The following is a 12,425-nucleotide window of genomic DNA, read 5'->3' on the forward strand; positions in this document are numbered from 1 at the left end:
AAGGGGTCTCCCCAGGGTCACTCAGAGGGTAAGCAGTGAGGCTGGGATTGAACCCAAATCCACAGGGCTCTAGGCCCATGCTGTGTGGTGCTCAATTAAGGCCATCTACTGCTGTCAACGACATCACCCAGGAGCCTAGTCCTACTATATAGCACAAGCCGGTCTTGAATTCCCAATCCTCCTGCCTCAGCCTCCCAAGTACTGGGATTACAGGCACATGGCTGCTAGGTCTGGCCAGGAACCTGCATTTTTTAAAAGGAGAACCCCAGGTCATTCTAGGGGCTCTCCGGCTTGAAATGCCACTGGGTGTTCTTGTGGTTCATTGGCATCTCTCTGGCAGGTGTGGGGGGGTGGGGGTGGGGGTCTAGACAAGAACCAGGAAGTGGAAGGAACAGCTGGCTCATGGGTTTGCCCTTCTGCAGTGCAGATGTGAGGTGCAGCCAGGTCCCAAGTATCAAGGGTGGCCTCCCCAGGCTCACACCCACCCTCCTCTGCGGCCCAGCAGGAAGGCCCCCTGGGGCCAGGAGCGAGGGACAGACAGTACCTTACAATCGTACTTGAGCTTCAGCTCCTGCATGTCTCTACCCCCAACTCTCAAAGCCAAGATGTCTCTCTTAGTCCTGACGTATCTCTCCTTTAGCCTAGTCAGGTCTGGAGAAAGCTGGGGCCCCAAGCGGCCAGGCAGAAGGAGAGCAGGCGAGAAGAGCAGGCGGGACAGCGAGGAGACAAAACACAGACAACAGGGGAAAAGGAGACTCAGGTCACGTGGCAGACGGACAATCGGGCAGGCAGATGGGATAGCAGTCTGGGTGCATCCAACTGGAACCTGCACCTGCAGATCCGGCCCAGCATGCCAGGCAGCTGAAGCTGGGTCTCTGCTGCAGGATTCCCAGCTGCTGGGCAGCAGAATGGGGAGGGAAGTGAGCCCAGGCCTCCCTCTCATGGCGGAATGATACTTGGATGATACTGATTGTGTCTTCTCTTCACCCCAGGCCTGACAATGAAACTTCTAACGTGGAAGGCTGACAAGGGATGGATGGGCTGAACAACAGGGTGGGGACAATGAACAGGTATGTGGACAAAGGGATAAGTGGTTAGAGGATTGCTGGACACTCATCTGAGTGAACAACATAGAGATAGATGGATGGGTGGATGGAGGGATGGAGGGATGGATACATTGATGGGTGAGTGGATGCAAGATGGATGGATGGATGGATGGATAGATGGATGGATGAGTGGATGGGTGGATGGATGGGTGGATGAGTGGATGGGTGGATGGATAGATGGGTGAATGGATGGATGGATGGATGGATGGATGGATGGATGGATGGATGGATGGATGGATGTGTGGATGGATGGGTGGGTGCGTGGATGGGTGGGTGGATGGATGGATGGATGGATGAGTGGATGGGTGGATGGATGGGTGGATGAGTGGATGATGGATGGATAAGTGGATGGATGAGCAGGCAAACAAATGGATAGGTAAGCAATTGGCTACATTTGGTTGGGTAACTATAACTGGACAAATGGATGTTGGAGAGACAGATGCATGTCGAGAGGCAGTGTTGAGCTGATAAATACTTACCAACTGGTTCTCAGAGGTACAAGCCTTGTGTCTTGGTGTCTCCACAGTGTGAAACCCCCAACCCTGGCTAGCCACATGCTAACAAAGTAGCACCATTGAACATTGATTTGTAATGCAAACAAGCTAGTCCAAGATCACCCCAGCATTCCACTGGAGGAAAAGGTGAATGGGTGGAAGAGAGGGAAAGAAGAAGAGAGGGAGAGAGGGAGGGAGGGAGGGAGGGAAGGAGGGAGGGAGGGAGAGAGGGAGAGAGGGAGGGAGGGAGGAAGGGAGGGAGAGAGGGAGGGAGGGAGGGAGGGAGGAAGGGAGGGAGAGAGGGAGGGAGGGAGGGAGGGAGGGAAGGTGTGATGAACGGAAGGAGGAAGGGGCCCCAGCATGGAAGCATGAATGGTGATGACTGGTTTACATGCTATCTGGAGAATGGCCAGACAGAAAAAGCAGACATTTAAATACAAGGGCATCTGATGAAGCACACAGACAACAGAGACACGGTGCATTTCTGGACAGAGAGACTAACAGAAAGATGGAGCACGGACTCTGCAGGAAGGTGGGCAAATACTCAAGTCTGGGCTCCGCACTTACGAGCCAGGAAAGTCTCTGGACCTCTCTGAGGTTGCAGTTTTCTCGCTGGTAAAATGACCATGAGAAGTTCTGGACACCTAGCTTCGTAGATGGCTGAGAGCATCATCAGACATCCCATGTAAAGCCCAGAGCTTAGTAATGACTCAAAGCAGGAGCCATTAGCATCCATCTCTCAATAAGTCCTCTGTATTCACTAAATGGATGGATCAATGGATGGAGGATGAGTAGATGGCAGACAGACAGATGGATAAGGTCTTCTTACCCATATATGAAGTTGAGTCTTGGCCTTGCCATTCACTGGCTGTGTGGCCCCAACCATGTCTCCTAACCTCCCTGAGCTTCACTCATCAACGTGAAACTCTTTCTGCCAGCAACACTGGCCATTCACTCCCAGCACACTGGGCAGCCGGGGGCTCTGTCCTGAGCCCTGTTCAGCTGCAGCATGAAACCATCAAGCCCCTTGGCCTTCCGGCCCCTTCCCTCTCTGAGGGTCAAAAGACTAGGGAAGCATTAGGGTCCAAGGTCACTGGCTGAGCTGAACAGAAGGAGACTGAGGCTATAGTAGGTGCTTCCGTAATGAGCCCACCCTTCCCAGACTGCCCTAGCTGGATCACAGTGACTGGTCACAAAGAGGTCACAGGCAGAGAGAGAGGGTCTCATGGCAGTCCTCCTCATGCCCAGCAAATACCCACTGACCCTCGTGGCCAATAGAACAGTCACTTGGGGACCAACAAAGCTCACACCTGGGTTGGGTACGTCTGAGAAGGTCTGTTTACAGATACTTTGGTCAATTTTGGGGGCTGGAGTTGGTTGGCCTGAGCATCTTAAAGCAGGGAGTCCTAGCTAGCTTATTGCTGGGGTTGCCATCAGACTCCAAGGACAGGATAAAATGCTTCCCCAGAGGCCTGCCATCCAGAGCTCTGCAGCACACCCAGCACATGCACGAGCAGCAGGGGCCTTGCAACACACAGCGGCTGCAAGGCTGGGCAGAGAGCAGGGGCCCCAGCAGCTCAGGAGGGTGAAGCTCCACAGGCAGTGCTTGGCGGCAACCCTAGGCAGAGAGAGCAGAGAGAAGAAGCCACACACACCCCCATCTCCCTGGGAACCAGCCATTAGCAAGCTCGCAGGCCTTAGCAGATGGATAGAGAAAAGGCCCTCCTGTTAAAAATCCCTAAAACTGTGCTATGGGACACTGTTGAGGAAGAGAACAGAGCGCCATCCAACTGCTACCCCAGAGTGAGTTTGTTAAGGGGTACAAGTTCCCAGCAGGCCACGGATCCTACTCCAGGCCAGGCTATGGAGTAGGAGAAGCCCACTCTAGCACTCCTTAAAGTTGTGGGGGCCACTTGCACCCCCTGGGGCCAGAGGGTTAAAAGGCAAGCTCTGAGCCAGGGTCCCTGGGAGCAGGCCCCTGGCACCTGTGATGTCAACCAACTCCCACCAGGACTCTTGATGTCATGTAAGGCTAAGGCCTGCTGTTGGGTGGCACAAGTCTGCCATTTCCACACTCCTTCCCTCAGAGATCCTGCGGTTCCCTCTCAGATCCCTGTCAAGAAAGTAGGAGTGAGCCAGGTGTAGTGACGAACACCTTTGATCCCTATGCTAGGTAGGCAGAGGCAGGCAGATCTCTGAGTCCAAGGCCAGCCTGGTCTACAGAATGAGTTCTGGGACAGCCAGGGCTACACAGAGAAACCCTGTCTCAAAAACCCAAAAGAGGAGGAGGTAGGAGTGGCCCTGGGTGATGAGGAGGGACCACAGGATGCCCAAGGCACAAGAGTCTACTTGTCACCATCCAGAGCAGTATAGCCTGACAAACCCTGATCTCTATGGAGAGGTGACTCAGGGAATTGGGGGGCCTGTGGTACAGCACCTCTTCTCTAAGGGAGCATATGCTACCCCTTCTGAAAACAGGAAACTATCGCAGGCCAGCCTGGGCTGTCTCTCTGGCCCACAGGCATCAGGGTCATCTCCTCAGGCCTCAAGAGTCCTGCCCCCAACTCTCACCTGGTTTTGCAAGCCCTCAGGCTTGTCCCATTGGTCCCCCACATGTCAGACATGCTGCTGGGCAGGACCCCTCATCTCAACAGAAAGGCATTTTTATCTTTTTTTTTTTTTTTCCCTAAGATAGGGTCTCATGTAGCCCAGGCTGGACTCAAACTTCTGAAGTAGCAGATGACAATCTTGAACTTCTGATCCTCCTGCCTTCACCAGCCTAGCATTGGCACTGCAAGTGTACACCACCACACTCAGTTTATGAGGAACTGGGAATGGGAGCCTTAAGCACTCTACCGGCTGAGCCACACCCCTAGTCCTTATTATCAGTCTTAACAAACTATGTCATACACAGCATCTCCTCCCAGACCATAAAGGTCCACCAAGCCCGGGTCAGGTCTTCCTGGACCCACACTACCCCGCATGACCTAAGATGATGCCCTGGGTCACAGTAGGGTTTTGAGAACTCTGCTTGGTGGCCAGAGCATTAAGATCCTTCCCATGGCCTATCCTGAGAAGTCTGGGGTCCATGCAGTTGGGCTTGCTCAACACAGGGCTGAGTAAAGGCTTTCTGGCCAGCACTCTTCTCCCAGGGGGTGGGGGTGTACCTGAAACCCAGGAACAGGCAGGAAGGAATACTGTAAGCCTTCCCAAAAAGTCTGTGGATGCAACTGGAGCTAGCCACTAATCCCAGCCAGTCTGGACCCCACCCACCCCCATGTCTAAAGAGAGACCCCTGTCACCTCTGGTCAAGCAGGACCCTTAATCATCACCCACTGAGTCTCAGTCTCAGCATGGGACATGAGAGCAGTAGGAAGAGCACGGGAAAGGAAGAACCAGATCTCCACCCCAGTGGCTCCTCGTGAAACAGGCAGGAGAAAGGCCGCGGACAGGCGGAAAGCAGATGCCGGGCCAGTGCAGCTCCGGTGCAGTTCCCTGCTCACACTCCCCCATCACCTGTCCACTCCCGGGGCAAATGGTACTGTGTGCGTCTGAGGATGTACCTGCTAGGGCCGGAAAACCGAGTTGAATGAGCCAATGACCAACTCTAATCATTTGGCTGGGCTTCACAGACCACTGTGTTTAGAAGAATTCTGAAGACCAATCCAAGCCCATGAACATCATGAGTAACTGACCTACCTAGTCTGCATAGAATGCGGGAGACAGGGGAGTACCTGCCTCCATTCCAGGTCCTCCACAGCCAAACAGGGGATCCCAGGTGACTTCCTAACTTGGGATGATAACCCCAGCCCCTTGTTGGAAACTGATGGTGCCTAGATGGGGGTCTAGTGCCCGGCCCTCACCACCCACATCCCTTCCTGAAGGAGTGTGGGTGCCCAGACCTTGAGAGATAACCCCCAGGCTCCTCACCTTGGGCTGGAAGGATCCCCGGTGCTTGGTGGGCTCTGCCTCTGGCTTGGCCTCCTCCCCTGAGTCCTCACTGTAGCTCTCAAACTCGCTGGAGCTCCAGCCTAGGTCCTCAGCCTCACGTGGTGCTCCAGCACGATGTACATCTTCGTAAAGTAGGCCCCGCTCTGCCCCTGCCAGCCAGGGACAATCTGGTGAGCTGGAGGCCCCAGCTACCCAGATTGGAACCCCAGTGGGTAAAGGCATAAGAAAGGGAGGGAGGACGGAGCAGGTGTGCTGGTCTGGCCCCAGACTCAGTTCCACTTCCTCAGAGACAGTGCCAGCATGTCCTCCACCTCTCTATGAAAGAAGGGCCTGAGAACACGCTTCGGCATCTTTTCAGAAGAGAGAGGGAACCTCAGAGTCTAACTGGAACCCTAGCATGCTCCTGGGTTGCTGGAGACTTCTAATGAATCAATGGGAAGACACAGGAAGGGGCTGGACTTCCTTAATGCTGTATCCTTCCCACGGGTCCATGCGGTCTGCAAGGGTCCAGGAGAGGGCGCAACTGACCTAGAGTCCAAGAGGAACCTTCACTTCAGACCACAGGAAATGCTTAGACTGAGAAGTGGGGACAATAAGTTGAGTGTCCTGTTTTTAGAGGGGCAGAATTCAACTGAGCACTCGTGTGCATGCCTCTGTGTGTGTGTGTGTGTGTGTGTGTGTGTGTGTGTGTGTGTGTGTGTGTGTGTGTGTTCCTTAGGCACTGTCCATCTTGTTTTTTGAATGTGGATCTATCACAAGGACCTGAGGCTTGCCAATTCGACTAGGCTGGCTGGCCAGCAAGCCCGAGGGAGCGACCTCTGTCTCCCTAGCTGTGGGACAACACCATGCCCAGCATTTTTATATGGGTCCTGGGGATCAAACTTAAACCCTCCTGCTTGGTGACAAGCACTTCACCTCCAGTCATGGGGAGGTTACTTTTAAGCCAAGATGTTAGTGACTAATGTCTCCAGGATAGAACAGCAGGCCACCCTGGCTGTGACCTTGAGAAGGAGAGGCTGGGTGTGTTATTTCTACATTGGATACCCCCACAGCTATCGTCCGAGGAGACAGACCCTAGATCCCGGGGACGCCTAGAAAAAGACCCATTGTGACACCTGAGGACAGAGATGACCTGGGCCACATCATCAACTGCTTGATCTTATTCAGGTGAGAAATCACCGTGAGGGGGCCAGGTCAGCCACTGGAACTGCCCACTTTGAGACGCACCCCTATGAGCCCCTGCCTCCTAGCTACATCAGCTATCTTCCCAGGATCCAGTGAGCTGCAAGCAGGTAAATATGATCCAAGCCCAGCCCTGACCTGCACATCACTGGCGCATCGGTCCCTTTTCTTGGGACAGGAGACAGGAGATTCTCAACAGCCCTCTGGCCTTGCTAATGTCTGTGTACTCCCCATGGTACTGTGTATTGTCCAAGGATGGCTACTGCTGCCCCATCAGACTAAGGGCTACTCAAAATCAGGGGTGATGGTTCTCATCTAGGTGGGGATCCTGCCCCCAGAAACAGACAGAAAAATATAATTTTAAAAAAGTCATCCTATATTCAAATTCTAGCTTTGTGATCTGGGGCTTGGGGCTTGACCTGTCTGGTACACACGGAACCACAAACCCCACTCTGACTATCTCAAGGGGTTGTGTTGACTCTGCAGGAGAATCAAATGTGCTTCATCTGTCAAAAAAAAAAAAAAAATGCCACCCGGATCCTCCCAGGGGAGGGCCGGAGCGCTGGACTTGAATTCCAGCCTGGCCTCTAACGTCTCCTCATATGTAAAATGAGGACATAATACCCCTAATCATGGGTTACATGACAACATGTGAAGAGTCAGCCTGGAGCAATGATGTGTGCCTGTAATCCCAGCTGACGACAGAGGCTGATGATGGAAGATGAGTTCAAGGCTAGCCTCGGCTACACGGCAGGACCCTGTCCCAAAGCACCAACAATCTGAGGTAGGGGGGTAAAGTGCTAGCATGCACAGGGTCTTGGCTTTGGACCACTTTGTGTGTGTGCCCGTGTATGCATGTGTACATATTGTGTTTGTGTGTGTGTGTGTGTGTGTGTGTGTGTGTGTGTGTGTGTGTGTGTGTGTACACATGTGTACACATACATGAATATGTGTATTGAGCAGCATGGCTTAATGTATCTCAGTCCCCCAACACACACACACACACATACACACACCACCTGTCCCTCTTCTATCTTCAACCCAGAGCCTTTGGGGTCTCATGGCTTAAAGTGATCCTCCCCAAGACCCCAAACCTTGTCCTGCCCAGTTTACCACACTCTGCTTCTATGTCTGCAGGAGTGTGAAAAGGCGGGAACAGAGGGCACTGGGGACAGAAGGAAGCGGGAGAGACCCTCCTAAGCATGGCTCTCCCTCCCTGTCCCATGGAAAGGCCAGGAAGGAAGCCAGAAGAGGCCATACCGGGCTGATGGGCGTCTGGGCTCTCACAGGGGACGTCGTCATAAATCACATCTTCATCCAGGGCAGGGAAAGTGAATCGGTCAGCTGGTGACAGAAGGGAGAAAGGTCACCCAAGTGGCACATGATGACAGCCACGGAGGCCATGATGCGTCCCGACTTTCACCACTGCTTACCTCTGGCCCACTGGCCTTCTCGGGGCCCACCACAGACCCCAACTTACCTCCCAGCCACCCACAGACTTCCACCCTGGCCACAGCACCTGCCAGGAAGCCCTACACTGATGCCTAGCCCCAGGATGGGGACTCTGTCCTGACCTCTGAGCCTCCTAGAAAGACCCTAACCCCTAAGGGATGCCTTCCTGCAGCGTCCAGAGCCTGGCCAGGCTCTGTCCCCATACCCTCTTGTTCCTCCCACCCATCCCACTCTCCAGTGGGTCCAGACTGACCACCCCTCTCCTGGATGGTTGTGACGGTCCTCACCAGTCCCGCCCCTCCCCCTTTGTCTCATTCTCTCACCCACCCCTGTGATGAACCACAAGTGTGATTCTATCGTTCACCTTTTGGCAGAGGTACTGGAGGAGCTAGGGAGCTGGCAGCCCGCCTCAACCCTAATGAGCCATCACGCTAACATGAGCCATGCGGTACTTCATCCCCTGGACCCCAGCTCGTACAGAAGCTGCCCTTCTGGCTTGTGTGGGAACCGCCTGCTTCTGAATGTGGGTCTCCTCGCAGAGGGCCTGCCTCAGTCGCCAGGGAGCTAGCCTCTTGCTGGAGCCTCTGAGAGCAGGTGGACAGCTGGACTAAGGATCTAGGGCTCTGGTGAGCAGTGAGTGGGCAGTCCACTACAGACAGCCACTAAGTCTGTGGTAACCCTCTAAAGATGAATGTCCCCTTGGCCCTCAAGCACCCATGCTGGTTCTTGGCCTAGAGACTAAGAAACAATCTTGGTTCTATCTGGGATAGGTGGCAGATGTGGGGGCGGGGATGAGTGGGGAGCGACTTACTGCGACGTGAGCTCTTCCGCTTCCAGCTGGAGCGCCGAACCCCAGAGAAAGCTGCGCCCACAGCATCCCCATTGCTGACCACAGCGGGTGCCCTGCAGAGAGATGGTTCAGTGAAACTTCAGCCTTCTCGCCACACTGGAAGGATGGCTTAGGGTTAGGCCCTCAGGTCATCTAAGCTGGCTAGTCTCCAAAAAAAAAAGGAAACCTTGGCTCTGATTCAAGACTGTCTTTTAAATTCATTTCTTAAAGATTTATTTATGTATTTTATGTATGAGTATGAGCCTCCTGGTTCAAGACTATGAACGTTACAAATTGCAATGTTTTTACTGTACATGGAGTTCTCTGTTCTTATAAAAATATACTGTTGGGGGCTGGAGAGATGGCTCAGAGGTTAAGAGCACTGGCTGTTCTTCCAGAGGTCCTGAGTTCAATTCCCAGCAACCACATGGTGGTTCACAACCATCTATAATGAGATCTGGTGCCCTCTTCTGGCATACAGGCATATATGCAAACAGAACACTGTATATGTAATAAATAAATAAATCGTAAAAAAAAAAAAAGAAAAAAGGTTAAAATTTTAATAAATAAATAAAAATATACTGTTTCATCATGGAAAGCAAAGACTTCATTTACTCCTACCCACATTCTTCAGCACATAAGTATCAAACCATTCTGTCTTTGGGATTGGATTATGTTCAAATATTTAATTTTAAAAGTTGCTGAGTTGAATTTCATTTAAGTAAAATCATGATATGAATTTTGACCTGAGATAATCTTTAACAGTCCCTGAGATGGCTTTAAACATTCTTCTGCTGTTTTGTCCTGGGTATCTATGTGAAACTGCAGAGAGGTCTCAGCGCTGATGATCATAAAATCAAAACAGCCAATCAACTGTGAGGAACAGTTGCCTTGTGTGCTGCTGCGTCCAGTGTTTACCCGAGATTTAAATCTTCATAACAACTAAACAAGCACACCCACCTCATTAGTATGCAAAATCTGTTTATGTCTTTAACCATTGTAAAATTGTGTAAAATGACACAATACACTAAGGAAGTGTCAAATAAATGTCTAAATGATCCATCGTTGCTAAGTGTGTGGTACGTGTACCTATTTAATACACCTATGCATCCGAGGTTGGATATAAGTTTCTTGGGTGAGAAGGGGTCATGAATTGGAAAAAGTTTAAGGAGTTTTAACCCAGTATCCAGGCTGGAAAACAGGCTCCCTCACTTACTCAGACCACTTGGGCTAATTAGAGGGCCACTAAACACAAGTCTGTCTGCTGTGAGGACTATGCTCTCCCAGCACCATTCAGAAGCTGAGGTTGAGGGCAGGTGAGAGGGCTCAGTAAAGACGCTTGCTGCCAAGTTTGACGGCCTGAGTTTGATTCCCGGGACCCACACAGTGGAAGGAAAGATATCCTCAGACTATATGCATGCACAAGCGCGTTCATGCACGCGCGCGCACACACACACTCATACACACACACCCATACACATACACACCCATACACACACACACACACACTCATACACACACACCCATACACATACACACCCATACACACACACACACACACACACTCATACACACACACCCATACACATACACACCCATACACACACACACACACACACACACACACACACACCACACACACACACACACACACACCCTCCAGACCCTCAATCTCCCACTGCCTTCATCTTAGCCTCAACTTTGCTTCTGCACCCCTGAGGGAGACAAAGCTACAGAGGTATCACGAGACCTGCACTTGCCAGGCTTGGCCACTCCACCAGTGCAGGGGAGAATGGACGGACGGGGAGGAAGCTGGAGTGTTCAGTCTGAAAGAGGTGTCCACACAGGCCAGACAGTTCTGGGAGAGCAGAGGCAGGGCAGCACGCCTCCACCCCATGAGCCCCAAGGCCTCATGCGCCCCTCCTCCTCTCTCACAGACAGCGATGACCTGCTCTGTCCTGCTTGCCCCACACCTTCAGCCCCATGCACAGTGGGCACACAGTGATGCCTAGGGTGCAGAGCTATGAGAGGTAACATCTGCTGTTTATGACACACACCCCACCCATCCTTCTTCCCCCTCCCTCTCCTCTCTCCTTCCTTGTCTTCCTTCTTTGTGCAGGAAATGCAACCCCAGGTCTTACAGGTGCCAGGCAATTATGCCACCACCATGCTGAACACCCAGGTATTGCCTCATATGCTGCCCAAGAGAAAGCCTGGCCGCCAACTCTGAGGCTATTACAACTGCTAATGGCAGATCCTGTGTCAGCTTTGAAGTTGACCTCAAGGTGGGGCCGGGCGTTACTGGGTGAGGTCAAGTAGCTCTAGAGGGACCTAGAAATACCAGGAGTACACTACACGCCACAGGGAGGCTGAGGAATGAGCCTCCTGGCTGTGTGTTATCCAAGCACACAAAACATCAGGCACAGGTCCTGGTCCTGCAGCTATGGGCCGGGCAGAAGGAGTCATCTATACACAATGTCGCCTTCCTGCCTACCTCACTGCCCAAGCCTCCTGGCCAGTAGGGAAGAACAAGGCTGAGATCTGAACCAAGCTGATATTCTTGCAAAGCTTTTTGGTTTTCGTTTTGTTTTAAGCTAGGGATGGTAAGAGAGGGTCTAGTAGCCCAGGCTGACCTCAAATTCATTATGTAGCAAAAATGACTTTAAATTCCTGATCCTCCTGTCTCTACCTCCTAAGCGCTGAGATTATAGGTGTGCACCACCATGCTTGGTTTATTCGGTGCTGGGGATGGAACCCAGGGCCTTGTACACGCTAGGCAAGCATTCCACAGCTGAGACACATCCCCAGCCATTCCTGCAAACCCTTGTTCCAGGGGTCAGCTCTTTAGCCCACAGACTACAGTCAGTATTCCCAGGCAGGCAAGAGGAAAGGGGCTCCCCAAATGGGGTAACACTCCAAGCAGAGGTCTAGGCTCAGGTTAGTGTACAAGGAAAACATGGGAGGAAATGAGCCCAAGGCACCTCCTCCCCCCTGCCCAGCCTGTTCCCAGAGGGGCAGCCCCTTCCAGCTGCTGTCCCGGAAAACCACCCAGGACTCTGCCACTGCCCAGCTGGGATAGACCATTCTCCCAGTGAGCAAACACTCATTCTGAGCTCCAGATAACAAATAACCACCATAAATACCTAGGAGAGGCTCGTTATCTTGGCTTCATGTGCACTTCCACACTCCTGAGGCCTCAGGCTTTGCACAGGAGGCAAGGCTTGACTACAGTTGCACCACCTAGCCTGTATGTGCCAAGTGAAGCCACTTAGGCTGAGGATAAGGGTCCAGAGAAGGTGGGGGTGGGGGTATCAATCAGAAAGAGCAGTTCACACAGGCCTCCCAGCATGCCTCCAGACCCCAGAGCCCCAAAGCCCTGTGTTCCCCTTCTCCTTTCTCACAGACAGCAGT

General features: G+C 52.5%; 1 protein-coding gene across 1 annotated transcript in view; it reads right to left on the reverse strand.

The window, feature by feature from the left end:
* Positions 1-12,425, reverse strand: part of Arhgef10l (Rho guanine nucleotide exchange factor 10 like) — a 108,236-nt gene that overhangs the window by 71,391 nt on the left and 24,420 nt on the right. The window contains exons 4-7 of the mRNA XM_059255308.1: positions 8,997-9,088; positions 7,994-8,077; positions 5,531-5,700; positions 545-661 (exon numbers count right to left, since the gene is read on the reverse strand). Of these exons, the coding sequence (XP_059111291.1) occupies positions 545-661; positions 5,531-5,700; positions 7,994-8,077; positions 8,997-9,088 (463 nt within the window). The remainder of the gene's footprint in view (positions 1-544; positions 662-5,530; positions 5,701-7,993; positions 8,078-8,996; positions 9,089-12,425) is intronic.

The sequence above is a fragment of the Peromyscus eremicus genome, chromosome 2 (genome assembly GCF_949786415.1).
Source record: "Peromyscus eremicus chromosome 2, PerEre_H2_v1, whole genome shotgun sequence".
In the NCBI taxonomy this organism is placed as follows: Eukaryota; Metazoa; Chordata; class Mammalia; order Rodentia; family Cricetidae; genus Peromyscus; species Peromyscus eremicus.